At 51.2% G+C, this 27,637-nt stretch overlaps 1 protein-coding gene across 1 annotated transcript in view; it reads left to right on the plus strand.

Annotated features, from left to right (window-relative positions):
* Positions 1 to 27,637, plus strand: part of LOC121275888 (ATP-dependent translocase ABCB1-like) — a 141,166-nt gene that overhangs the window by 70,038 nt on the left and 43,491 nt on the right. Inside the window, exons 16-18 of the mRNA XM_041183682.1 lie at positions 3,191 to 3,268; positions 25,272 to 25,355; positions 27,237 to 27,440. Of these exons, the coding sequence (XP_041039616.1) occupies positions 3,191 to 3,268; positions 25,272 to 25,355; positions 27,237 to 27,440 (366 nt within the window). The remainder of the gene's footprint in view (positions 1 to 3,190; positions 3,269 to 25,271; positions 25,356 to 27,236; positions 27,441 to 27,637) is intronic.

Genomic DNA, 27,637 nt, shown 5'->3' on the forward strand with positions numbered 1-27,637 from the left:
CACACTGGAGAATTATCACCAGCAATGCCTTTGCAAGATCCTCCAAATCCAATAGCAAGAAAGGTGGCCCAACAGCAGCATCCACTTCCAAGCCAACCTGCCCAGCATCGAGGTTCTAATCACTCAAAATCAGCTATGGTGGGTGGGACATGTTATACATATGCCTGACATTAGATTCCTGAAACAATTACTCTACTCGGAACTTAGTCATGGCTGAAGACTCTCAGGAGGACAGTGGAAAAGCTTAGGGATGTCCTCAAAGCACTTCTGAAGAAGTCAAACATACCGGCCGACTCATGGGAAACCCTGGCTTGTGACCAACCAAAATGGAGAAGGCTTATTCAGGAAAGTGCCAAACACATCAAGAGGCTTCGTCAAAATTGTACAGAGGCGTCAGAGGCAGCGCACAAACTTCCAAATCTATCTACCCAACCCTTCAAGTACCACCTGTCCACAGGTGGCAGAGCCTGCAGATCGCACATTGTTTTCTCAACCATCTCATAACCCATCAAACCAGAGTGGAAGCAAGATACAAAAAAATGAAGTAACTTTTCACTGGTGCCTTTGGAGGCAGCACCAATGGAGTGCCCGTGTAAATGATTGGCTATGAGACTCAGATAATTTGGAATCGTGTTCACTACTATTTTTTAGCTACTATTTCAAACTGCCAGTGACTCCGAATATCTTTTGGAAGTTATCTTAAGTTATTTAAAATCAGGTTACTCACAGCAACTAGCAACTCTGATTAAAAATGATTATTTTTGTGATAAACCCATTTTCAGCTCTGTGAATGAAGATACAGGCCATCAGGTCAAGGACTTTGTTGTCATTTAACCCCGTTAATTTTTCCAGTGTTATTTCTTTGCTTATATTGATTTCTTTAAACCCTTCATTCTTGAGATTTGCTGAAAAAAAGACGTTGAAGCTTTTTGTCTTGCACTCGTCGGAACACTTTGCAAGAATACCAATATAAGGGGAAAACAAAAAATTATACTGTATGTGAAAACAGTGCATATTGGCTGGCAAGTGGACCCTGATTGATAGAGGTGTTGCCAGGAAGAATGCACCAGTTGCTGTCAAGCATTGTTTGAAATTTAAACCAGGCAGCTTGACCCTAATTGGTCAAAGCATTGCCCTGAGGAATGAGTCATCAAATGGCTATCACTTATTTTGTTTAGCTGAAACAGGCGCAATGTGTATACGTGTTCTGTCTGTCTGCAAAGAACAGGGCCCTGTGGATTAATATATGTACCTTCCAGTACTTGCAAATGTGCCACACTACGAGCCTGACTGACAATCTTAAATTGGTTATCAGCATAATTCTTAGCACACTGAGGATTATTTAGCGAATGTTGGCCACTCACAGAATCACATCTAATGTTGGACACTGTGTTTTGAGTTTTGCTAGAAACAGGCTGGTTGGGTATGATCTGTACCTTGCCTGTTGTGAACAGTGGCTGGGAAATGCTGTTTTATACCATCTGCCAGTCTTTGAGACATATAGCCTACTTACCTAACATCACACTGGCACTGAAATTCATATAGGACATTACTCATTTGTGTGATAAGCAAAACACAGTTTTGGCTTGACGGCAGCAGTGTTACCTCTCATTCCTCAGGGCAATGCCTTGACCAATCAGGGTCAAACTGCCTGGTTTAAATTTCAAACAATGCTTGCCAGTTAACTGTCAGTCACCATCACTGGTGCATTCTCCATAGCAATGTCTCTACCAATCAGAGTCCACTTACCAACCAATCACATGTTTCTTTCCCCTTATATTGGTATTCTTGCAAAGTGCCCTGATTATTGTGCATCTTCTATTGTGAAGACGTTTGTTTAATTGCTCTGCCATTTCCTTATTCCCCCTTTTAACTTCGCCCCTCTCTGCTTCCTATGGCCTCATGTTTATTTTCACTCATCTCTTCCTGTTCGCACCCAATGGAAAAGTTTACAGTCTAATAGTCTACTTTCATTTTCTCTTTTTTCTACCTTTGCTGAATTCTGAAATCTTCTTAATCCTCAAAATTATTACTTTTCGGGAACATTATAAGCCTTTTCCTATGACCTAATACAACCTTTAACTCCTCTTCTTAGTCACAGTTATGGGGTATTTCTGCTTCAGAGGAGTGTGTATTTGTTGTAAGATATGTGCTAATTCTTTAAATGCCAGTCATTGTTTATCTACCATTATATCTTTTAAGGTAGTTTCCCAGTCTACTTTAGCTAACTCTCCCCTCACGGCCACTTGGCTCTGTTTTGTTTTGATTTAAGACCCTAGTTTTGGACTTAATTAAATCACTTTCAAACGCATTATAACACCCTAGCATATTATGGTCACTCTTTTCTAAAGGCTCCTTTATTACTGGGTTATTAATTAAGCCTTTCTTATTGTTCAATATTAGATCCAAAATCTGTTCCTGTGTTGGTTCTTCAGTTTACTGATCCAAAAAACTACGTTGTATACATTTCATACATTCTCCAGCCCCTGTGAATACTATATTAAACTTATTATATGATCATCTAAATTGCTGATTTATACTCTGCCCTACACTACAACCACTGTTAGGGGACCTCTAAACAACTCCCGCCAATATTTTCTGTCCTTGCTGTTTCTTACTCAGTTGTGAAGTAACAAACAGCTGCATGAGTTGATGTCTTCAGAAACAGGTATGAGAGATGATTCAAGAGTGAAAATTGGAGATGGCACCTTACAGTATTAAACACTGTCAGATAAATATTTTTATTTTACTTGAGGTATTAAATGACCATATATGATATAAAAATCATTTTTTTTAAAAAGGACAGTGGCATGAATATTCTGTGAACCTGCTGGCCTTTATACAAAGGGCAATATAAATTGTTTTTAATAAATACTGTTAGGAAATATAATGGTACAGTACTACCAATATAGGTACCAGTTCTGAATTCGTACAGTATTAAAAAATCTTGAAATTATGAGGACTTGGCAAATGCCAGTCACTTGGTATTAGCATGGCTAATGAACATGTCACTAGCAGGGAGATGAAAATATAACACTGCGTTTGCAAAGTAAAATGAGCATTGGCAGCACAAATCACTGTCTGTTAGCAATGTAAGGATTTTAAAAGTTTCTTTTTAGTTTTTGGAACTTTCTGGTAATCAGTTAATGATCTAAACATTATAATATGAAGTTTGTTCTGTTGTCTTCAGGGATTTATGTTTGGAAAAGCTGGAGAAACCCTCACTCAGAAACTGAGATATATGGCCTTCAAGGCAATGCTACGTCAGGTTAGTAAAGGCGATGTAAACATGATGTATTGTGATGTTAGTGAACTCTTGGGTCTAAAACCTGATTGATTTATGTTGCTGCATGAGGAATTGGCTGAGAAAGTTTTGTGTAAGCAATAATTCCTTAGTTCCATCATATGGCTGAGGTAGAAACTGTAAGAACAGTACTCTGTTACCTGGCTGCCAATTCCATGCCCCTCCCTGGTAACTGTTTGAGTCTAAATTTGGCTGTTCGCAATGTTGGAGTCATATTTGACCCCAAGATGAGCTTCCATCAACATATTGTGCCATCTTTAAGACCACTTATTTCCACCTCCATAGTATGGCCCGATTCTGTCCCTGCCTCAGCTCATCTGCTGCTGAAACCCTCATTCATGCCTCTTGCAGGAAGAATAAAAAAATTATATTATCTAAATGCTAAGAGACTGCAGAGCTTTGAGATACAGAGGGATCTGGGTGTCCTAGTGCTTGAAACACAAAAGGTATGTATGTAGAAACAGCAAGTAATTAGGGAAGCTAATAGAATGTTATCATTTATTGCGAGGGGAATTGAATACAAAAGTAGGGAGGTTAAACAGTTAAACAGAGCATTGGTGAGACCATATCTGGAGTACAGTGTACAGTATAAGTCTCCTTTTTAAGGAAAAATGTAAATATGTTAAAAGCAGTTCAGAAAAGGTTTACTAGGCTAATAACAGGAATGGGCAGGTTATCTTATGAGGAAAGGTCGGACAGGTTAGGCTTGTATCCACTGGAGTTTAGAAGAGTAGGAGGTGACTTGATTGAAACAGTTAAAACCCTGAGGGGTCTTGACAGGGTGGATGTGGAGAGGATGTTTCTTCTTGTGGGAGAACCTAAAATTAGGAGTCACTTTAAAAATAAGGAATTGCTCATTCAAGACAGAGATGAGGAGAAATGTTTTCCCAGAGGGTCGTGAGTCTTTGGAACTCTCTTCCTCAAAAGGCACAGAAAGCAGAGTCTTTGAATGTTTTTAAAGCAGAGCTAGATAGATTCTTGATTAACAATGTGGTGAAAGGTTATTGCGGGAAGGCGGAAGGTAACAATCAGATCAGCCATGATCTTGTTGAATAGCAGAGCAGACTTGAAGGGCCAAGTGGCCTACTCCTGCTCCTAGTTCGAATGTTTGTATGCATGTTTGTCATTTCTAAAGTCTTCCAATACGCTTCTGACTGATTTCCCACAATCTACCCTCCTTAAACTTGAGATCGTTCAAAATTCTGCTGCCCGTGTCTTAATTTGCACCAAGTTCCGTTCACCTATCACCCCTGTTCTCATTGGCCAGCTCAAGCAATACTTAATAGTTAAAATTCTCATCCTTGTTTTCAAATCCTTCCATCCCTCACACCTCCTGATCTCCCACCAGCGCATCCACTATATATGTAGCTACTTGCTTTAATACCTGAGGATGCAACCCATCAGGTCCAGGGGACCGACCGGCCTTTAGCCCCATTAGTTTCCCTAGTACTTTATTCTCTAGTGATAGTTGTTGAATTTATTTCCTCCAACCCTTTTGTCCCTGGATTATTTTGTATTTAGGGTATCAATACCTAAATAGTGCCCTGCAATGCTGCCATATTCTTTTGCTTTGTTAGCCTATGCATCCCCTCTCCAGAATCCTCCCCCTCCCATTTAGTTTAAAGCCCTCTCTACGCCCTAGTAATTCAATGCTATTGGTGTATTCTACTGTGAAGACTGATTAAAAGTATTTATTCAACCTTTCTGCCATTTCCTGGTTCCCCACTATTATTTCCCCAGCCTTTTCTCTAAGGGGCCTATGTTCATTTTGGATTCTCTCTTCCTTTATTTATATTTAAAGAAGCTTTTAGTGTCCATTTTCATATCACTTGCTAGTTTACCCTCAAAGTTTATTTTCTCCCTCTTATTTTTTTTTGGTCATCATTTCTTGGTTTTTAAAACTTTCCCAATCCTCTGGCTTACCACTAATCTTTGCCACATTGCATGCTTTTTCTTTCAATTTGATACTATCCTTAACTACCTTGGTTAACCATGGTTGGTTTACCCCTTCCTAGAATCCTTCTTTCTCACTGGGATATATCTTTGTTGTGAATCATGAACTATTTTCTTAAACATCTGCCATTGTTCATCAATCGTCTTTTCTGCTGAACTCTTTTTCCAGTCCACTCCAGTCAACTCTGCCCTCATTCCTTTGCAATTACCCTTATTTAGGTTTAGCGCAATTGTTTATAACCCGAGTTTCTCACTCTCAAACAGAATGCTAAATTCAACCATGTTATGGTCACTGTTTCCAAGGGGATCTTTTACTCTGAGATCATTTATTAAACCTGCCTCATTACACATTACCGGATCCAAAATAGCCTGATCCCTGGTTGGATCTACAACATGTTGTTCTAGGAAACTGTCCCAAATACATTTTATGAATTCTTACTTGTGGCTACCTCTGCCAATTTGATTTTGCCAATCTCGATGAAGATTAAAGTCACCCATGGTTAATGTACTGCCCTTTTTACTACATGTCCTCGTGTGCATTTAAGTAAAGAGACATTAATATTGCCTTTGTACCATTTTTCCCCCTTTGACGCTATTTACTGCTTTTTTTATCTTTGTACACTCTGTCCTTTCCTGTCACACTCCGGGTATCAATACCTAAATAACTGCCCCGCAATGCTGCCATATCCTTTTGCTTTGTTAGCCTACGCATCCCCTCGCCAGAATCCTTCTCCCCTCGCCAGAATCCTTCTCCCCACCCCCTCCCCACTCCCGCCCCCAATTTAGTTGAAAGACTCAAGGCTGGAGAGGAACTTGGAGAAGGAGGGGATGGATCCAGTTGTCGTCATCCATATAGGTACCAATGACATTGGTTTAAAGCCCTCTATAACCCCTAGTTATTCAATTCACCAGGACACTGATCCCAGTATGGTTCAAGTGAAGCCCATCTCACCAGAGAAGCGCCCTTCTATACCAGTACTAGTGCCAGTGCCCCATGAACTGAAACCCATTCCTCCAACGTTTGAGCCATGCATTTGACTCCTTGGCCAGAATATTACACTCATCAGGCAGGCACGTGCCCGACCCAAATGAACATAAAATGATGTGCGACGACGTCGGGTGAGTGTCCCGATGTCATCACACACATGTGTGATATTTCGATCGGCGGGCACACAGGATTCGGCAGCTAGAAAGGAAGTTCTGCTGAAAGAATTTGAACAGTTAGGAGCTAAGTTAAAAGGTAGAGCCTCCAGGTAGTAATCTCAGGATTACTACCTGAGCCATGGGCAAGCTGGCTTAGGGTAAATAAAGTCAAGCGCCAAGATTTTTCCCTCATTGGGTGGGCTCGGCAGGAACTGCGGGAGTGGTCGGGAAGCCGACCACCGCCTGCGATCGGGGCTGGACCACAGTTTCACGCTGATGAGCCAATTAAGACCCGCCCAGCATAAAATGCACACCTCGGCGATCAGCACTGCCTGTGGGGCGGGAGGGGCGTGGGGGGCGGGGTGCGAGGAAGGCGAGCGCAAACTTCCACACGTGCGCCAGTGCACGTAGGAAAAGCTGACAATTTAAAGGCCTATTACGGTTGGCAGGCAGGCGAAAATGCCAAGCGGCCTTTGGGTTTTTAGAAATCCTCATCCACGGGCAGGATAAAGTTTCCAACAGCAATTAAAAATTAAATAAAAATTTAAACATTTCATTAATAACATGTTTCTGCTCATGTGACAGAATCACATGGATAGACATTTAAAAAAATATTGAAATTCTTTATTTTTACTTCTTAAAACCTTCATCTCCCTGAGGCAGCTCTGTGCCTCAAGGAGCTTTTCCTGTGTGCACCGGCGCGCATGTGCGGATGTGCGGAAGTTCGCTGCAGCGCCACATGCTGCAGCAGCAACACATCACCCGTCCTATCGTTGCTATCATTTTTAAAAATTGCTTAATTAATTACTCTTGTATCCCTGCTCTTTACATTTGAATAATCCCCTGCTCCTTACACTTTATTGTAATATTTTACACGCCAGTATTGATCTTATACCTAACAAGCTATTTTTTAAGAAGAGAGAAAAAAGGAAAAAAAAAGCTGGAGACCTAAGCACAGACTCAAGACTTGGCTTTTATTTTAAAGACTAGAAATACTCACCAATCATACTCATCAATCAGCTGCTCTCTCTGCTCTTTAATGGTCCCTCGCCTCTCTTTTTACACTTTTTATTGGTCTCTTACTCTTCTCGCATTCTCTCACTGTTAATGACCCAGCTGCTCCTCTCGCACTCTCTCACTATCAAAGGCCCAGCTGCTCCTCTCGCACTCTCACTGTTAAAGGCCCTGCTGCTCCTCTCGCACTCTCTCACTATCAAAGGCCCAGCTGCTCCTCTCGCACTCTCACTGTTAAAGGCCCTGCTGCTCCTCTCACTCTCTCACTGTTAATGGCCCTGCTTCTCCTCTCGCTCTCTCACTGTTAAAGGCCCTGCTGCTCCTCTCCCTCTCTCACTGTCAAAGGCCCTGCTGCCCCTCTCACTCTCTCACGGTTAAAGGCCCTGCTGCTCCTCTTGCTCTCTCACTGTTAAAGGCCCTGCTGTCCCTCTCCCCCTCTCTCACTGTTAAAGGCCCTGCTGCTCCTCTTGCTCTCTCACTGTTAAAGGCCCTGCTGCTCCTCTTGCTCTCTCACTGTTAAAGGCCCTGCTGCTCCTCTCGCTCTCTCACTGTTAAAGGCCCTGCTGTCCCTCTCCCCCTCTCTCACTGTTAAAGTCCCCGCAGTCCCTCTCGGACTCTCTCACTGTTAAAGGCCCCGCTGCCCCTCTCCCACTCTCTCACTGTTAAAGGCCCCGCTGCTCCTCTCACTCTCTCACTGTCAATGGCACTGCTGCCCCTCTCCCTCTTCCTCACTGTTAAAGGCCCTGCTGCTCCTCTCGCGCTCTCTCACTGTTAAAGGCCACACTGCTGCTCTCGCTCTCTCCCACTGTTAAAGGTCCTGCTGCCCCTCTCACACTCTCTCACTGTTAAAGGCCCCGCTGCTCCTCTCGCTTTGTCCCACTGTTAAAGGCCCTGCAGCTGCTCTCGCACTCTATCACTGTTAAAGGCCCCCCTGCTCCTCTTGCTCTCTCCCACTGTTAAAGGCCCTGCTGCCCCTCTCGCGCACTCTCACTGTTAAAGGCCCTGCTGCCCCTCTCGCACTCTCTCACTGTTAAAGGCCCTGCTGCCCCTCTCGATCTCTCTCACTGTTAAAGGCCCTGCTGCCCCTCTCGCTCGCTCTCTCACTGTTAAAGGTCCCGTTGTTGCTCTTGCTCTCTCACTGTCAAAGGACCTGCTGCTCCTCTCGCCCTCTCCCACTGTTAAAGGCCCTGCTGCCCCGCTCGCATTCTCCCACTGTTAAAGGCCCCGCTGCCCCTCTCGCTCTCTCCCACTGTTAAAGGCCCCGCTGTCCCTCTCGCACACGCTCACTGTTAAAGGCCCCGCTGCTCCTCTGCACTCTCTCACTGTTAAAGGCCCCGCAGCCCCTTTTGTGCTCTCACTTACCAAAGGTACTGTATTAGCATACAGAACAAGTGACATTTTTGAACACACCCTTTAACATCTGTATGTCTATCCCTGGCTCCAGCTAATCATCCAAGTGTTAAACCTTCTGCAAAATGTGAGAGAGTAAAAGGCCCCCCTGGTCCTCTCATACTCTCTCACTGTTAAAGGCCCCGCTGCCCCTCTCGCTCTCTCCCACTGTTAAAGGCCCCGCTGCCCCTCTTGCTCCCTCCCACTGTTAAAGGCCCCGCTGCCCCTCTCGCAATCTCTCACTGTTGAAGGCCCCCCTACTCCTCTCGCACTCTCCCACTGTTAAAGGCCCCACTGCCCCTCTCGCACTCTCTCACTGTTAAAGGCCCCACTGCCCCTCTCGCACTCGCTCACTGTTAAAGGCCCTGCTGCCCCTCTCGCACTCTCTCACTGTTAAAGGCCCCGCTGCCCCTCTCGCACTCTCTCACTGTTAAAGGCCCTGCTGCCCCTCTCGCACTCTCTCACTGTTAAAGGCCCTGCTGCCCCTCTCGCACTCTCTCACTGTTAAAGGCCCCACTGCCCCTCTCGCACTCTCTCACTGTTAAAGGCCCCACTGCCCCTCTCGCACTCTCTCACTGTTAAAGGCCCCACTGCCCCTCTCGCACTCTCTCACTGTTAAAGGCCCCACTGCCCCTCTCGCACACTCTCACTGTTAAAGGCCCTGCTGCCCCTCTCGCACTCTCTCACTGTTAAAGGCCCCGCTGCCCCTCTCGCACTCTCTCACTGTTAAAGGCCCTGCTGCCCCTCTCGCACTCTCTCACTGTTAAAGGCCCCACTGCCCCTCTCGCACTCTCTCACTGTTAAAGGCCCTGCTGCCCCTCTCGCACTCTCTCACTGTTAAAGGCCCCGCTGCCCCACTCGCACTCTCTCACTGTTAAAGGCCCTGCTGCCCCTCTCGCACTCTCTCACTGTTAAAGGCCCCGCTGCCCCACTCGCACTCTCCCACTGTTAAAGGCCCCGCTGCCCCTCTCACACTCTCTCACTGTTAAAGGCCCTGCTGCACCTCTTGCTCTCTCCCACTGTTAAAGGCCCTGCTGCCCCTCTCGCATTCTCTCACTGTTAAAGGCCCCGCTGCCCCTCTCGCACTCTCTCACTGTTAAAGGCCCCGCTGCCCCTCTCGCACTCTCTCACTGTTAAAGGCCCCCTGTCCCTCTCGCAATCTCTCACTGTCAAAGGCCCCCCTAATCCTCTCGCTCTCTCCCACTGTTAAAGGCCCCGCTGCCCCTCTCGCATTCTCTCACTGTTAAAGGCCCCGCTGCCCCTCTCGCACTCTCTCACTGTTAAAGGCCCCGCTGCCCCTCTCGCACTCTCTCACTGTTAAAGGCCCTGCTGCACCTCTTGCTCTCTCCCACTGTCAAAGGCCCTGCTGCCCCTCTCGCATTCTCTCACTGTTAAAGGCCCCGCTGCCCCTCTCGCACTCTCTCACTGTTAAAGGCCCCGCTGCCCCTCTCGCACTCTTTCACTGTTAAAGGCCCCGCTGCCCCACTCGCACTCTCCCACTGCTAAAGGCCCCCCTGTCCCTCTCGCAATCTCTCACTGTCAAAGGCCCCACCTAATCCTCTCGCAATCTCTCACTGTCAAAGGCCCCACCTAATCCTCTCGCACTCTCTCACTGTTAAAGGCCCCGCTGCCCCTCTCGCTCTCTCGCACTGTTAAATGCCCTGCTGCCCCTCTCGCACTCTCGCACTCTCTCACTGTTAAAGGCCCCGCTGCCCCTCTCGCACTCTCGCACTCTCTCACTGTTAAAGGCCCCGCTGTCCCTCTCGCACTCTCGCACTCTCTCATTGTTAAAGGCCCCGCTGCCCCTCTCGCACTCTCTCACTGTTAAAGGCCCCGCTGCCCCTCTCGCACTCTCTCACTGTTAAAGGCCCTGCTGCCCCTCTCGCATTCTCTCACTGTTAAAGGCCCCACTGCCCCTCTCGCTCTCTCCCACTGTTAAATGCCCTGCTGCCCCTCTCGCACTCTCTCACTGTTTAAGGCCCCGCTGCTCCTCTCATACTCTATCACTGTTAAAGGCCCTGCTGTCCCTCTCGCTCTCTCTCATTCTTAAAGGCCCTGCCGCCCCTCTCGCTCTCTCTCACTGTTAAAGGCCCCGCTGCCCCTCTCGCACACTCTCACTGTTAAAGGCCCCACTGCCCCTCTCGCTCTCTCTCACTGTTAAAGGCCCTGCTGCACCTCTCGCTTTCTCTAACTGTTAAAGGCTCTGCTGCCGCTCTCACACTCTCTCACTGTTAAAGGCCCTGCTGCACCTCTCGCATTCTCTCACTGTTAAAGGCCCCGCTGCCCCTCTCGCACTCTCTCACTGTTAAAGGCCCCGCTGCCCCACTCGCACTCTCCCACTGTTAAAGGCCCCACTGTCCCTCTCGCACTCTCTCACTGTTAAAGGCCCCGCTGCTCCTCTCATACTCTATCACTGTTAAAGGCCCTGCTGCTCCTCTTGCTCTCTCCCACTGTTAAAGGCCCTGCTGCCCCTCTCGCACTCTCTCACTGTTTAAGGCCCCGCTGCTCCTCTCGCACTCTCTCACTGTTAAAGGCCCCGCTGCCCCTCTCGCACTCTATCACTGTTAAAGGCCCCGCTGCCCCACTCGCACTCTCCCACTGCTAAAGGCCCCCCTGTCCCTCTCGCAATCTCTCACTGTCAAAGGCCCCCCTAATCCTCTCGCTCTCTCCCACTGTTAAAGGCCCCGCTGCCCCTCTCGCTCTCTCGCACTGTTAAATGCCCTGCTGCCCCTCTCGCACTCTCTCACTGTTAAAGGCCCTGCTGCCCCTCTCGCATTCTCTCACTGTTAAAGGCCCCACTGCCCCTCTCGCTCTCTCCCACTGTTAAATGCCCTGCTGCCCCTCTCGCACTCTCTCACTGTTTAAGGCCCCGCTGCTCCTCTCATACTCTATCACTGTTAAAGGCCCTGCTGTCCCTCTCGCTCTCTCTCATTCTTAAAGGCCCTGCCGCCCCTCTCGCTCTCTCTCACTGTTAAAGGCCCCGCTGCTCCTCTCGCTCTCTCTCACTGTTAAAGGCCCTGCTGTCCCTCTCGCTCTCTCTCACTGTTAAAGGCCCCGCTGCCCCTCTCGCACTCTCTCACTGTTAAAGGCCCCGCTGCTCCTCTCGCATTCTCTCACTGTTAAAGGCCCTGCTGCACCTCTCGCTTTCTCTAACTGTTAAAGGCTCTGCTGCCCCTCTCACACTCTCTCACTGTTAAAGGCCCTGCTGCACCTCTTGCTCTCTCCCACTGTTAAAGGCCCTGCTGCACCTCTCGCTTTCTCTAACTGTTAAAGGCTCTGCTGCCCCTCTCACACTCTCTCACTGTTAAAGGCCCCACTGCCCCTCTCGCTCTCTCTCACTGTTAAAGGCCCTGCTGCACCTCTCGCTTTCTCTAACTGTTAAAGGCTCTGCTGCCCCTCTCACACTCTCTCACTGTTAAAGGCCCTGCTGCACCTCTTGCTCTCTCCCACTGTCAAAGGCCCTGCTGCCCCTCTCGCACTCTCCCACTGCTAAAGGCCCCGCTGCCCCTCTCGCAATCTCTCACTGTCAAAGGCCCCCCTAATCCTCTCGCTCTCTCCCACTGTTAAAGGCCCCGCTGCTCCTCTCGCCCTCTCTAACTGTTAAAGGCCCCGCTGCCCCTCTCGCTCTCTCTCATTCTTAAAGGCCCTGCTGCCCCTCTCGCTCTCTCTGACTGTTAAAGGCCCCACTGTCCCTCTCGCACTCTCTCACTGTTAAAGGCCCCACTGCTCCTCTCGCTCTCTCTCACTGTTAAAGGCCTCGCTGCTCCTCTTGCTCTCTCCCACTGTCAAAGGCCCCGCTGCCCCTCTCGCTCTTTCCCACTGTTAAAGGCCCTGCTCCTTTTGCACTCTCTCATTGTTACAGGCCCCACTGCTCCTCTTGCTCTCTCTCACCGTTAAAGGCCCTGCTGCCCCTCTCCTTCTCTCTCACTGTTAAAGGCCCCGCTGCCCCTCTCGCACACGCTCACTGTTAAAGGCCCCGCTGCTCCTCTGCACTCTCTCACTGTTAAAGGCCCCGCAGCCCCTTTTGTGCTCTCACTTACCAAAGGTACTGTATTAGCATACAGAACAAGTGACATTTTTGAACACACCCTTTAACATCTGTATGTCTATCCCTGGCTCCAGCTAATCATCCAAGTGTTAAACCTTCTGCAAAATGTGAGAGAGTAAAAGGCCCCCCTGGTCCTCTCATACTCTCTCACTGTTAAAGGCCCCGCTGCCCCTCTCGCTCTCTCCCACTGTTAAAGGCCCCGCTGCCCCTCTCGCAATCTCTCACTGTTAAAGGCCCCCCTACTCCTCTCGGACTCTCCCACTGTTAAAGGCCCCACTGCCCCTCTCGCTCTCTCCCACTGTTAAAGGCCCCGCTGCCCCTCTTGCTCCCTCCCACTGTTAAAGGCCCCGCTGCCCCTCTCGCAATCTCTCACTGTTAAAGGCCCCCCTACTCCTCTCGGACTCTCCCACTGTTAAAGGCCCCACTGCCCCTCTCGCACTCTCTCACTGTTAAAGGCCCCGCTGCCCCTCTCGCACTCTCTCACTGTTAAAGGCCCCGCTGCCCCACTCGCACTCTCCCACTGCTAAAGGCCCCCCTGTCCCTCTCGCAATCTCTCACTGTCAAAGGCCCCCCTAATCCTCTCGCTCTCTCCCACAGTTAAAGGCCCCGCTGCTCCTCTCGCCCTCTCTAACTGTTAAAGGCCCCGCCGCCCCTCTCGCCCTCTCTCACTGTTAAAGGCCCCGCTGCTCCTCTGCACTCTCTCACTGTTAAAGGCCCCGCTGCCCCTCTCGCCCTCTCTCACTGTTAAAGGCCCTGCTGCTCCTCTTGCTCTCTCCCACTGTTAAAGGCCCTGCTGCCCCTCTCGCACTCTCTCACTGTTTAAGGCCCCGCTGCTCCTCTCATACTCTATCACTGTTAAAGGCCCCGCTGCCCCTCTCGCTCTCTCTGACTGTTAAAGGCCCCACTGTCCCTCTCGCACTCTCTCACTGTTAAAGGCCCCACTGCTCCTCTCGCTCTCTCTCACTGTTAAAGGCCCCGCTGCCCCTCTCGCTCTTTCCCACTGTTAAAGGCCCTGCTCCTTTTGCACTCTCTCATTGTTACAGGCCCCACTGCTCCTCTTGCTCTCTCTCACTGTTAAAAGCCCCGCTGACCCTCTCCCTCTCTCTCACTGTTAAAGGCCCCGCTGCCCCTCTCGCACACTCTCACTGTTAAAGGCCCCGCTGCTCCTCTCGCACTCTCTCACTGTTAACGGCCCCGCTGCTCCTCTTGCACTGTCTCACTGTTAAAGGCCCCGCTGCCCCTCTCACCCTCTCTAACTGTTAAAGGCCCCACTGCCCCTCTCACCCTCTCTCACTGTTAAAGGCCCCGCTGCCCCTCTCGCCCTCTCTCACTGTTAAAGGACCCGCAGCCCCTTTTGTGCTCTCACTTACCAAAGGTACTGTATTAGCATACAGAACAAGTGACATTTTTGAACACACCCTTTAACATCTGTATGTCTATCCCTGGCTCCAGCTAATCATCCAAGTGTTAAACCTTCTGCAAAATGTGAGAGAGTAAAAGGCCCCCCTGGTCCTCTCATACTCTCTCACTGTTAAAGGCCCCGCTGCCCCTCTCGCATTCTCTAACTGTTAAAGGCCCCGCTGCCCCTCTCGCATTCTCTAACTGTTAAAGGCCCTGCTGCCCCTCTCGCAATCTCTCACTGTTGAAGGCCCCACTGCCCCTCTCGCTCTCTCTCACTATTAAAGGCCCTGCTGCTCCTCTCGCTCTCTCTAACTGTTAAAGGCCCTGCTGCCCCTCTCACACTCTCTCGCTGTTAAAGGCCCTGCTGCTCCTCTTGCTCTCTCCCACTGTCAAAGGCCCTGCTCCTCTCGCACTCTCTCACTGTTAAACCCCCGCTGCTCCTCTTGCTGTCTCCCACTGTCAAAGGCCCTGCTGCCCCTCTCGCACTCTCTCACTGTTAAAGGCCCTGCTGCTCCTCTTGCTGTCTCCCACTGTTAAAGGCCCAGCTGCCCCTCTCGCATTCTCTCACTGTTAAAGGCAGCGCTACTTTCGCACTCTCTCACTGTTAAAGGCTTCGCTGCCCCCTCGCATTCTTTCACTGTTAAAGGCTTCGCTGCCCCTCTCGCACTCACTCACTGTTAAAGGCTCCGCTGCCCCCTCGCATTCTTTCACTGTTAAAGGCTTCGCTGCCCCTCTCGCACTCTCTCACCGTTAAAGGCCCCGCTGCCCCTCTCCCTCTCTCTCACTGTTAAAGGCCCCGCTGCCCCTCTCGCACACTCTCACTGTTAAAGGCCCTGCTGCCCCTCTCGCACTCACTCACTGTTAAAGGCTCCGCTGCCCCCTCGCATTCTTTCACTGTTAAAGGCCCCGCTGCCCCTCTCGCTCTCTCCAACTGTTAAAGGCCCTGCTCCTTTCGCACTCTCTCACTGTCAAAGACCCTGCTGCCCCTCTCGCCCACTCTCACTGTTAAAGCCCCGCTGCTCCTCTCGCACTCTCTCACTGTTAAAGGCCCCGCTGCCCCTCTCGCTCTCTCCCACTGTTAAAGGCGCCGCTGCCACTCTCGCACTCTCTCACCGTTAAAGGCCCTGCTGCCCCTCTCGGTCTCTCTCACTGTTAAAGGCCCCGCTGCCCCTCTCGGCCTCTCTAATTTTGAAAGGCCCTGCTGCCCCTCTCGCACTCTCTCACTGTTAAAGGCCCACCTGTCCCTCTCGCCCTCTCTCACTGTTAAAGGCCCCGCAGCCACTTTTGTGCTCTCACTTACCAAAGGTACTGTATTAGCATACAGAACAAGTGACATTTTTGAACACACCCTTTAACATCTGTATGTCTATCCCTGGATCCAGCTAATCATCCAAGTGTTAAACCTTCTGCAAAATGTGAGAGAGTAAAAGGCCCCCCTGGTCCTCTCATACTCTCTCACTGTTAAAGGCCCCGCTGCCCCTCTCGCTCTCTCCCACTGTTAAAGGCCCTGCTGCCCCTCTCACACTCTCTCACTGTTAAAGGCCCTGCTGCCCCTCTCACACTCTCCCACTGTTAAAGACCCTGCTGCCCCTCTCACACACTCTCACTGTTAAAGGCCCCCCTGCTCCTCTCATACTCTATCACTGTTAAAGGCACCGCTGCCCCTCTCGCTCTCTCCCACTGTTAAAGGCCCCGCTGCCCCTCTCGGCCTCTCTCACTGTTAAAGGCCCCGCTGACCCTCTCGCTCTCTCCCACTGTTAAAGGCCCCGCTGCCCCTCTTGCACTCTCACTGTTAAAGGCCCCGCTGCCCCTCTCGCTCTCTCCCACTGTTAAAGGCCCCGCTGCCCCTCTCCCCCTCTCTCACTGTTAACGGCCCCGCTGTCCCTCTCGCACTCTCGCACTCTCGCACTGTTAAAGGCCCTGCTGCCCCTCTCCCCCTCTCTCACTGTTAAAGGCCCTGCTGCCCCTCTCCCTCTGTATCACTGTTAAAGGCCCCGCTGTCCCTCTCGCATTCTCTCACTGTTAAAGGCTCCTCTGCCCCTCTCGCTCTCTCCCACTGTTAAAGGCCCCGCTGTCCCTCTCGCATTCTCTCACTGTTAAAGGCTCCTCTGCCGCTCTCGCACTTTCTCACCGTTAAATTCCCCGCTGTCCCTCTCCCTCTCTCTCACTGTTAAAGGCTCCTCTGCCCCTCTCGCTCTCTCCCACTGTTAAAGGCCCCGCTGCCCCTCTCGCTCTCTCCCACTGTTAAAGGCCCCGCTGCCCCTCTCGCATTCTCTCACTGTTAAAGGCCCCGCTGACCCTCTTGCTCTCTCCCACTGTTAATGGCCCTGCTCCTCTCGTACTCTCTCACTGTTAAAGGCCCCGCTGCCCCTCTCGCTTTCCCACTGTTAAAGGCTTCGCTGCACCTCTCGCACTCTCTCACTGTTAAAGGCCCTGCTGCCCCTCTCGCCCACTCTCACTGTTAAAGGCCCCGCTGCCCCTCTCGCACTCTCTCACTGTTAAAGGCCCTGCTCCTTTCGCACTCTCTCACTGTTAAAGGCCCTGCTGCTCCTTCTGCTCTCTCCCACTGTCAAAGGCCCTGCTGCCCCTCTCGCCCACTCTCACTGTTAAAGGCCCCGCTGCCCCTCTCGCCCACTCTCACTGTTAAAGGCCCTGCTCCTTTCGCACTCTCTCACTGTTAAAGGCCCCGCTGCTCCTCTTGCTCTCTCCCACTGTTAAAGGCCCCGCTGCCCCTATCTGTCTCTCTCACTGTTAAAGGCCCCGCTGCTCCTCTCGCTCTCTCTCACTGTTAAAGGCCCCACTGCTCCTCTTGCTCTCTCCGACTGTTAAAGGCCCTGCTGCCCTTCTCACATTCTCTCACTGTTAAAGGCCCCGCTGACCCTCTTGCTCTCTCCCACTGTCAATGGCCCTGCTCCTCTCGTACTCTCTCACTGTTAAAGGCCCTGCTGCCCCTCTTGCACTCTTTCACTGTTAAAGGCTCCTCTGCCCCTCTCGCTCTCTCCCACTGTTAAAGGCCCCGCTGCCCCTCTCGCTCTCTCCCACTGTTAAAGGCCCCGCTGCCCCTCTCGCATTCTCTCACTGTTAAAGGCCCCGCTGACCCTCTTGCTCTCTCCCACTGTTAATGGCCCTGCTCCTCTCGTACTCTCTCACTGTTAAAGGCCCCGCTGCCCCTCTCGCTTTCCCACTGTTAAAGGCTTCGCTGCACCTCTCGCACTCTCTCACTGTTAAAGGCCCTGCTGCCCCTCTCGCCCACTCTCACTGTTAAAGGCCCCGCTGCCCCTCTCGCACTCTCTCACTGTTAAAGGCCCTGCTCCTTTCGCACTCTCTCACTGTTAAAGGCCCTGCTGCTCCTTCTGCTCTCTCCCACTGTCAAAGGCCCTGCTGCCCCTCTCGCCCACTCTCACTGTTAAAGGCCCCGCTGCCCCTCTCGCCCACTCTCACTGTTAAAGGCCCTGCTCCTTTCGCACTCTCTCACTGTTAAAGGCCCCGCTGCTCCTCTTGCTCTCTCCCACTGTTAAAGGCCCCGCTGCCCCTATCTGTCTCTCTCACTGTTAAAGGCCCCGCTGCTCCTCTCGCTCTCTCTCACTGTTAAAGGCCCCACTGCTCCTCTTGCTCTCTCCGACTGTTAAAGGCCCTGCTGCCCTTCTCACATTCTCTCACTGTTAAAGGCCCCGCTGACCCTCTTGCTCTCTCCCACTGTCAATGGCCCTGCTCCTCTCGTACTCTCTCACTGTTAAAGGCCCTGCTGCCCCTCTTGCACTCTTTCACTGTTAAAGACCCCGCTGCTCCCCTCGCACTCTCTCACTGTTAAAGGCCCTGCTGCCCCTCTCGCACTCTCTCACTGTTAAAGGCCCCGCTGCCCCTCTCGCACTCTCTCACTGTTAAAGGCCTCGCTGTCCCTCTCGCACTCTCTCACTGTTAAAGGCTTCGCTGCACCTCTCGCACTCTCCCACTGTTAAAGGCCCCGCTGCCCCTCTTGCACTCTCACTGTTAAAGGCCCCGCTGCCCCTCTCGCTCTCTCCCACTGTTAAAGGCCCCGCTGCACCTCTCGCACTCTCTCACTGTCAAAGGCCCTGCTGCCCCTCTCGCCCACTCTCACTGTTAAAGGCCCCGCTGCCCCTCTCGCACTCTCTCACTGTTAAAGGCCCTGCTCCTTTCGCACTCTCTCACTGTTAAAGGCCCCGCTGCCCCTATCCGTCTCTCTCACTGTTAAAGGCCCCGCTGCTCCTCTCGCTCTCTCTCACTGTTAAAGGTCCCACTGCTCCTCTTGCTCTCTCCGACTGTTAAAGGCCCTGCTGCCCTTCTCACATTCTCTCACTGTTAAAGGCCCCGCTGACCCTCTTGCTCTCTCCCACTGTCAATGGCCCTGCTCCTCTCGTACTCTCTCACTGTTAAAGGCCCTGCTGCCCCTCTTGCACTCTTTCACTGTTAAAGACCCCGCTGCTCCCCTCGCACTCTCTCACTGTTAAAGGCCCCGCTGTCCCTCTCGCACTCTCTGACTGTTAAAGGCCCCGCTGTCCCTCTCGCACTTTCTCACTGTTAAAGGCCCCTTTGCCCCTCTCGCACTCTCTCACTGTTAAAGGCCCCTTTGCCCCTCTCGCACTCTCTCACTGTTAAAGGCCCTGCTGCCCCTCTCGCACTCTCTCACTGTTAAAGGCCCCGCTGCCCCTCTCGCACTCTCTCACTGTTAAAGGCCTCGCTGTCCCTCTCGCACTCTCTCACTGTTAAAGGCTTCGCTGCACCTCTCGCACTCTCCCACTGTTAAAGGCCCCGCTGCCCCTCTTGCACTCTCACTGTTAAAGGCCCCGCTGCCCCTCTCGCTCTCTCCCACTGTTAAAGGCCCTGCTGCCCCTCTCGCACTCTCTCACTGTTAAAAGCCCCGCTGCCCCTCTTGCACTCTCTCACCGTTAAAGGCTCCTCTGCCCCTCTCGCACTTTCTCACTGTTAAAGGCCCTGCTGCCCCTCTCGCACTCTCTCACTGTTAAAAGCCCCGCTGCCCCTCTTGCACTCTCTCACCGTTAAAGGCTCCTCTGCCCCTCTCGCACTTTCTCACTGTTAAATGCCCTGCTGCCCCTCTCGCTTTCTCACTGTTAAAGGCCCTGCTGCCCCTCTCGCCCACTCTCACTGTTAAAGGCCCCGCTGCTCCTCTCGCACTCTCTCACTGTTAAAGGCCCTGCTGCCCCTCTCGCTCTCTCCCACTTTTAAAGGCCCTGCTCCTTTCGCACTCCCTCACTGTTAAGGGCCCCGCTGCTCCTCTTGCTCTCTCCCACTGTCAAAGGCCCTGCTGCCCCTCTCGCCCACTCTCACTGTTAAAGGCCCCGCTGCTCCTCTCGCTCTCTCTCACTGTTCAAGGCCCTGCTGCCCCTCTCGCACTCTCTCACCGTTAAAGGCCCTGCTGCCCCTCTCCCTCTCTCCCACTGTTAAAGGCCCCGCTGCCCCTATCCGTCTCTCTCACTGTTAAAGGCCCCGCTGCTCCTCTCGCTCTCTCTCACTGTTAAAGGCCCCACTGCTCCTCTTGCTCTCTCCGACTGTTAAAGGCCCTGCTGCCCTTCTCACATTCTCTCACTGTTACAGGCCCCGCTGACCCTCATGCTCTCTCCCACTGTTAATGGCCCTTATCCTCTCGTACTCTCTCACTGTTAAAGGCCCCGCTGCCCCTATCGCTCTCTCACTGTTAAAGGCCCTGCTGCCCCTCTTGCACTCTTTGAATGTTATAGACCCCGCTGCTCCTCTCGCACTCTCCCACTGTTAAAGGCTTCGCTACACCTCTCGCACTCTCTCACTGTTACAGGCCCTGCTGCACCTCTCGCACTCTCTCACTGTTAAAGGCCCCTTTGCCCCTCTCGCACTCTCTCACTGTTAAAGGCCCCGCTGTCCCTCTCGCACTCTCTCACTGTTAAAGGCCCCGCTGTCCCTCTCGCACTCTCTCACTGTTAAAGGCCCTGCTGCCCCTCTCGCATTCTCTCACTGTTAAAGGCCCCGCTGTCCCTCTCGCACTCTCTCACTGTTAAAGGCCCCGCTGCCCCTATCCGTCTCTCTCACTGTTAAAGGCCCCGCTGCTCCTCTCGCTCTCTCTCACTGTTAAAGGCCCCACTGCTCCTCTTGCTCTCTCCGACTGTTAAAGGCCCTGCTGCCCTTCTCACATTCTCTCACTGTTACAGGCCCCGCTGACCCTCTTGCTCTCTCCCACTGTCAATGGCCCTGCTCCTCTCGTACTCTCTCACTGTTAAAGGCCCTGCTGCCCCTCTTGCACTCTTTCACTGTTAAAGACCCCGCTGCTCCCCTCGCACTCTCTCACTGTTAAAGGCCCCGCTGTCCCTCTCGCACTCTCTCACTGTTAAAGGCCCCGCTGTCCCTCTCGCACTCTCTCACTGTTAAAGGCTTCGCTGCACCTCTCGCACTCTCCCACTGTTAAAGGCCCCGCTGCCCCTCTTGCACTCTCACTGTTAAAGGCCCCGCTGCCCCTCTCGCTCTCTCCCACTGTTAAAGGCCCTGCTGCCCCTCTCGCACTCTCTCACTGTTAAAAGCCCCGCTGCCCCTCTTGCACTCTCTCACCGTTAAAGGCTCCTCTGCCCCCTCGCACTTTCTCACTGTTAAAGGCCCCGCTGCCCCTCTCGCTTTCTCACTGTTAAAGGCCCTGCTGCCCCTCTTGCACTCTTTCTCTGTTAAAGACCCTGCTGCTCCTCTCGCACTCTCTCACTGTTAAAGGCCCCGCTGCCCCTCTCTCTCTCTCCCACTGTTAAAGGCTTCGCTGCACCTCTCGCACTGTCTCACTGTTAAAGGCCCTGCTGCCCCTCTCGCTCTCTCCCACTTTTAAAGGCCCTGCTCCTTTCGCACTCCCTCACTGTTAAGGGCCCCGCTGCTCCTCTTGCTCTCTCCCACTGTCAAAGGCCCTGCTGCCCCTCTCGCCCACTCTCACTGTTAAAGGCCCCGCTGCTCCTCTCGCTCTCTCCCACTGTTAAAGGCCCTGCTGCCCCTCTCGCATTCTCTCACTGTTCAAGGCCCTGCTGCCCCTCTCGCACTCTCTCACCGTTAAAGGCCCTGCTGCCCCTCTCCCTCTCTCTCACTGTTAAAGGCCCCACTGCTCCTCTTGCTCTCTCCGACTGTTAAAGGCCCTGCTGCCCTTCTCACATTCTCTCACTGTTACAGGCCCCGCTGACCCTCATGCTCTCTCCCACTGTTAATGGCCCTTCTCCTCTCGTACTCTCTTACTGTTAAAGGCCCCGCTGCCCCTATCGCTCTCTCACTGTTAAAGGCCCTGCTGCCCCTCTTGCACTCTTTCAATGTTATAGACCCCGCTGCTCCTCTCGCACTCTCCCACTGTTAAAGGCCCCGCTGTCCCTCTCGCACTCTCTCACTGTTAAAGGCCCCGCTGTCCCTCTCGCACTCTCTCACTGTTAAAGGCCCCTTTGCCCCTCTCGCACTCTCTCACTGTTAAAGGCCCTGCTGCCCCTCTCGCATTCTCTCACTGTTAAAGGCCCCGCTGTCCCTCTCGCACTCTCTCACTGTTAAAGGCCCCACTGTCCCTCTCGCACTCTCTCACTGTTAAAGGCTTCGCTGCACCTCTCGCACTCTCTAACTGTTAAAGGCCCCGCTGTCCCTCTTGCACTCTCTCACTGTTAAAGACCCCGCTGCCCCTCTCGCACTCTCTCACCGTTAAAGGCCCCGCTGCCCCTCTCCCTCTCTCTCACTGTTAAAGGCCCCGCTGCCCCTCTCGCACTCTCTCACCGTTAAAGGCCCCGCTGCCCCTCTCCCTCTCTCTCACTGTTAAAGGCCCCGCTGCCCCTCTCCCTCTCTCTCACTGTTAAAGGCCCCGCTGCTCCTCTCGCTCTCTCCCACTGTTTTAGGCCCCGCTGTCCCTCTCGCACTCTCCCACTGTTAAAGGCCCTGCTGCCCCTCTCCCCCTCTCTCACTGTTAACGGCCCCGCTGTCCCTCTCGCACTCTCTCACCATTAAAGGCCCTGCTGCCCTTCTCCCTCTCTATCACTGTTAAAGGCCCTGCTGTCCCTCTCGCGCACTCTCACTGTTAAAGGCCCCTTTGCCCCTCTCGCGCACTCTCACTGTTAAAGGCCCCTTTGCCCCTCTCGCTATCTCTCACTGTTAAAGGCCCCGCTGTCCCTCTCGCACTCTCTCACTGTTAAAGGCCCCTTTGCCCCTCTCGCACTCTCTCACTGTTAAAGGCCCCGCTGTCCCTCTCGCACTCTCCCACTGTTAAAGGCCCCGCTGTCCCTCTCGCACTCTCTCACTGTTAAAGGCCCTGCTGCCCCTCTTCTCTCTATCACTGTTAAAGGCCCCACTGTCCCTCTCGCATTCTCTCACTGTTAAAAGCTCCTCTGACCCTCTCGCACTCTCTCACTGTTAAAGGCCCCGCTGCCCCTCTCCCACTCTCTCACCGTTAAAGGCCCCGCTGCCCCTCTCCCCTCTCTCACTGTTAAAGGCCCCGCTGTCCCTCTCGCACTCTCTCACTTTTAGAGGCCCCTTTGCCCCTCTCGCACTCTCTCACTGTTAAAGGCCCCGCTGCACCTCTCGCACTCTCTCACTGTTAAAGGCCCCGCTGTCCCTCTCGCACTCTCTCACTGTTAAAGGCCCCGCTGTCCCTCTCGCTCTCTCTCACTGTTAAAGGCCCCGCTGCCCCTCTCGCTCTCTCACTGTTAAAGGCCCCGCTGCCCCTCTCGCTCTCTCACTGTTAAATGCCCCGCTGCCCCTCTCGCACTCTCTCACTGTTAAAGGCCCCGCTGCACCTCTCGCACTCTCTCACTGTTAAAGGCCCCGCTGCCCCTCTCGCTCTCTCACTGTCAAATGCCCCGCTGCCCCTCTCCCTCTCTCACTGTTAAAGGCCCCATGTCCCTCTCGCACTCTCTCACCGTTAAAAGCCCTGCTGCCCCTCTCGCACTCTCTCACTATTAAAGGCCCCGCTGCCCCTCTCCCTCTCTCACTGTTAAAGGCCCCGCTGCCCCTCTCCCTCTCTCACTGTTAAAGGCCCCGCTGCACCTCTCCCTCACCCTCTCTCACTGTTAAAGGCCCCGCTGCACCTCTCCCTCTCCCTCTCTCTGTTAAAGGCCCCACTGCCCCTCTCGCACTCTCTCACTGTTAAAGGCCCCACTGCCCCTCTCCCTCTCTCACTGTTAAAGGCCCCGCTGCCCCTTTCCCTCTCTCACTGTTAAAGGCCCCACTGCCCCTCTCGCTCTGTCTCACTGTTAAAGGCCCCGCTGCCCCTCTCCCTCTCTCACTGTTAAAGGCCCCACTGCCCCTCTCGCTCTCTCTCACTCTTAAGGGCCCCGCTGTCCCTCTCGCTCTCTCTCACTGTTAAAGGCCCTGCTGTCCCTCTCGCGCACTCTCACTGTTAAAGGCCCCGCTGTCCCTCTCGCTCTCTCTCACTGTTAAAGGCCCTGCTGTCCCTCTCGCACTCTCTCACTGTTAAAGGCTTCGCTGCCCCTCTCGCACTCTCTCACTGTTAAAGGCCCCGCTGCCCCTCTCGCACTCTCCCACTGTTAAAGGCCCCGCTGCCCCTCTCGCACTCTCTCACTGTTAAAGGCTTCGCTGCCCCTCTCGCACTCTCTCACTGTTAAAGGCTTCGCTGCCCCTCTCACACTCTCTCACTGTTAAAGGCCCCGCTGCCCCTCTCGCACTCTCTCACTGTTAAAGGCCCCGCTGTCCCTCTCGCACTCTTTCACTGTTAAAGGCCCCGCTGCCCCTCTTGCGCTCTCACTTACCAAAGGTACTGTGTTAGCATACAGAACAAGTGACATTTTTGAACACACCCTTTAACATTTGTATGTCTATCCCTGGCTCCAGCTAATCATCCAAGTGTTAAACCTTCTGCAAAATGTGAGAGAGTGAACTCTTCTTGTTGTATTTTGGGAATGCCTTTTGAAGCAAGACTTGTTGGTTCAATTTCACTTCTCTGGGCTCCTTCAAGTCTCTCCTTAAAGCCTACCTTTATGGCCAACCTTTTGGTCACCTGGCCTTACATCATCTTATATAGCTTTATATTGCACGTCTGAAGTGCCTCAGGATATTTTATTATGTTACAGGTGCCTGAGAAATATAAGTTTTGGTTGGTGAACAGAACCAAAGAATCCAAAATGGATTAGAAGTGTGGGTATTTATCTTTAATGATAAATGTTTATTATTGAGTTTCTTACTCAACTTTTCTCTTTACTTTCTGAGTTTTGATTTTTTTAATTATTTTGTTTGTATAATGCTTTCTAAACATCCATTGAAGTCAGCATCTTTGAAGTGATAGCATGCAGTGAAATTCTCTTTATGTACCCACTGTAGAGAATTAGGATTACTGCTAATATTGTACTGGTCATGAATGCAGTTCTCAAAGTTTCTTTTCCAAGTCTGTGCCAAGTATTAACTGATGTTAGGAAGTGTGCATTTGGCAGACTTCACATTCTCGCCTCCTTTCTGATGCCACTCAAAACCTACCTCCTTAGCCAAGCTTTTATTCGTTTGTCCTAATACCTCCTTGTCTGTCTTGCTTTTATATTTTGTTCGACAATGCTCCTATGAAACATCTTGGGATGTTTTGATACGTTAAAAGCTCTATGTAATTGCACATTGTTGTTATAAAATAAAAAGCATCACATCCATTCCTCATGGAAAATCTTGATGGCAATAAGGTTGAAAGGATGATATCAGGGCGACATATAGAATAGAGACTAATGCTCACTGTTCTCACACCCAACAGGTGTTAGTTATCATAAAAACTAATTAAAATGTTTTTGATGTATTTTAGAGGTTGGCCTTGAGAAATTAAATGTGAACACCCATGCAGTAAAAGTTAACACACACACAAGGACACCCATATCATTGACTAAAGCAGTGAAAGAGCTGGAAAATCCATGTTTTGTTAGAGCTTGACCATTCAATCTGTTTTCGTAGTGTGTTTTTCTAAGCAAAAGCCAAAGCTATAAGTATGCAGCAATCCACAAGTCAATAATAACAAGTTTTTGGTTTATTTCATTCTGTTTCTCCATTCCATTCATAGTCTCTGCTTCACTCTGTCTCTAGGAGGTTGCTTGGTTTGATGATAAGAAAAACAGCACTGGAGCTCTGACTACAAGACTGGCTACAGAGGCATCACAAATCCAAACAGTGCGTAACGCATCCTTTGCACACATGCCAAAGTTCTGTATTTACCATGCTTTATGTGTTTCTGAAATCACTGATTTAAAAAAATGCCAATCTACGTGTTCCTGGATGTGATGTATGATAATACCAAATAATAATAGTGTTTTCAAGAAGCATTTTGTAACCTCAAGGAAGATTTGATATTACAGGAAAGTAGTCCTTTCGGTCCAAGTGGAGCAAATGTAATGACCTTTAAGGAAGTCTTTGACCTCCCCACTGCTGATCATGGTTTCTCTGTCTCCTATTGTCCCAAATGCAGACCTCCACCCGACCACCCAGCTGCACCAGCGTCAATGCCCTCTCCATGCTGTGGTCATAGTTGACTTCTCCTCTACCCCTGCCCCAAGTCCCAATCTCCAACCACGTCCTTCCCCATATGCTCATCCCAATCTCTTAGCCCTGTTCTCTGGTCATCCCTCTCCCCTCCCACAAAGACCTCTCTGTGCCCCTGGACACCCCACAGTTAGACCACCCCAAATGTCCCTGGCTGTAACCTACCTCCATTGGTTTTCTCACAGGGAGCCAAACAACTTCTTAAATGGCCAGCTGCCAGGCGGGAAGTGGAATAATTCAGCCGGATCTTTGTGTCCCTGGCCTTGGCACGTTCTCCATCCTCTCCATAAATACTGAGTCCTTGGTCTTTATCTGGCTGTGGGTACACGTGCTGCCACTGTAGTTTCCTGAGCAGTAAGAGAAAATGATTGAATCCAATCACTGGGGATTTTGGCCAAACTGACAGGTGGTGGGGTGAGAGAAGGAAATTCAGTGCCACATAAATCCATAGCATTTGAAACTAGCACTCATGTAAAGGTCTGCTGTTTGGATCTAACTAAACTGGATCTTACTAATCCCCTATCGCTGTCACCTGTCACCCCTTCCAATGTCCTAATGCAGTGACTTCAAAATCCTGATCTTGATGTACAAGTCATTGCAGAATCTTCAATTTGGTTTGCTCCACATTGTCTTTCCAAAGCCATGTGCAGAATGGATTAGTTCCCATCTGCTCAAAATAGTTTATTCATTTCCTTAGATTCCCCTACATTATCCACCATTTCCTGGCTTTAAATAAGAAAACCTGCTGTCAGTTCCTTACCAGTGCCACTCAGTAGAGACACGGAAATTATCTTTCAACTTCCAATACTGTGTTTTGGGGAGTCACCTGGGGGTGAATTACTGAGGGAGCTCTCCTGCTTTGCTGATATGTTAACTGGACTTTTGTTCAACATTTACCAAAGTTACAGTAAGGAGCACGAGAAATTCACCCTTCTGTTTTCCCGATGGTGAAATTTTCTGAGGAATTCAGGGGAAAGGGGGATAATTTTCAATCTTGCTATCCCAGCAACAACCTGGTGGAGTCGATCACCTGGCTAGTCTGCATTTTATCTCATTGAAATCAGTAGCATGAAAAGCCGGGGGCGTGCTGTGCGGTTCCACAATTGTGGGGGTTCCCAATGAAAGATGGAGAGCAGGGTACCAAGAAAGTGGGAAAGATGAAAATGGAAAGCCAAAGGAATGGCGGGAGTGAAAGATCCTTAATGAAATTTTGAAGAAAAGGAAGTATATAGTAAAGTAACAGAGGACAAGGGCAGATTTTTTTTCCAGTCCGCCCGCACCAGGATCGTCTGATCCCACCGAAAGTCAATGGACTTTTGGCTGCGCTGCCAAATCTCCCGTGGCGGGTCCCGCCATGACAGGGCCGGAAAATCCCAGCCAGTGTTCAGAATAGAGGTCACTTGTTGGCACTGTCTGCTTTCTTTCTTTTATGGATGTCTGTTCATTTTAAAACTGAGATCACAATTAGTTAAACTTCTTACAGGATACATATCCATTTTTATTTCATTCCAGACTGTAGGTTTAAGACTAGGACTAATAGCACAAAACGTTGCAAGCATGGGAGCTGCAGTTATTATTTCATTCATATATGGATGGCAGATGAGCTTATTGGTCCTAGCAATAGTGCCCATTCTTGTTTTAGCTGGAGTGGTTGAAATGAAATCCCTAACAGGATACACAAGTCGTGACAGAAAAGAGCTGGAAGCAGCTGGAAAGGTAAAGTCAACACTTTTTGATTGATCTCAAAAGTCATGTGCATTTTCATCCGTTTGAAAAGTAGTGTCTGGATGAACAAATAGCCTGGTTTTATTTATTATAAGAGATTTTTAAAAATTGAACAACAGTTTTATTTCACTTTCACCAACTTGCCTGCTGTACATAGTATACACACACACACCACACCCCACACACAC

This window comes from Carcharodon carcharias, chromosome 3, assembly GCF_017639515.1.
Source record: "Carcharodon carcharias isolate sCarCar2 chromosome 3, sCarCar2.pri, whole genome shotgun sequence".
Lineage (NCBI taxonomy): Eukaryota > Metazoa > Chordata > Chondrichthyes > Lamniformes > Lamnidae > Carcharodon > Carcharodon carcharias.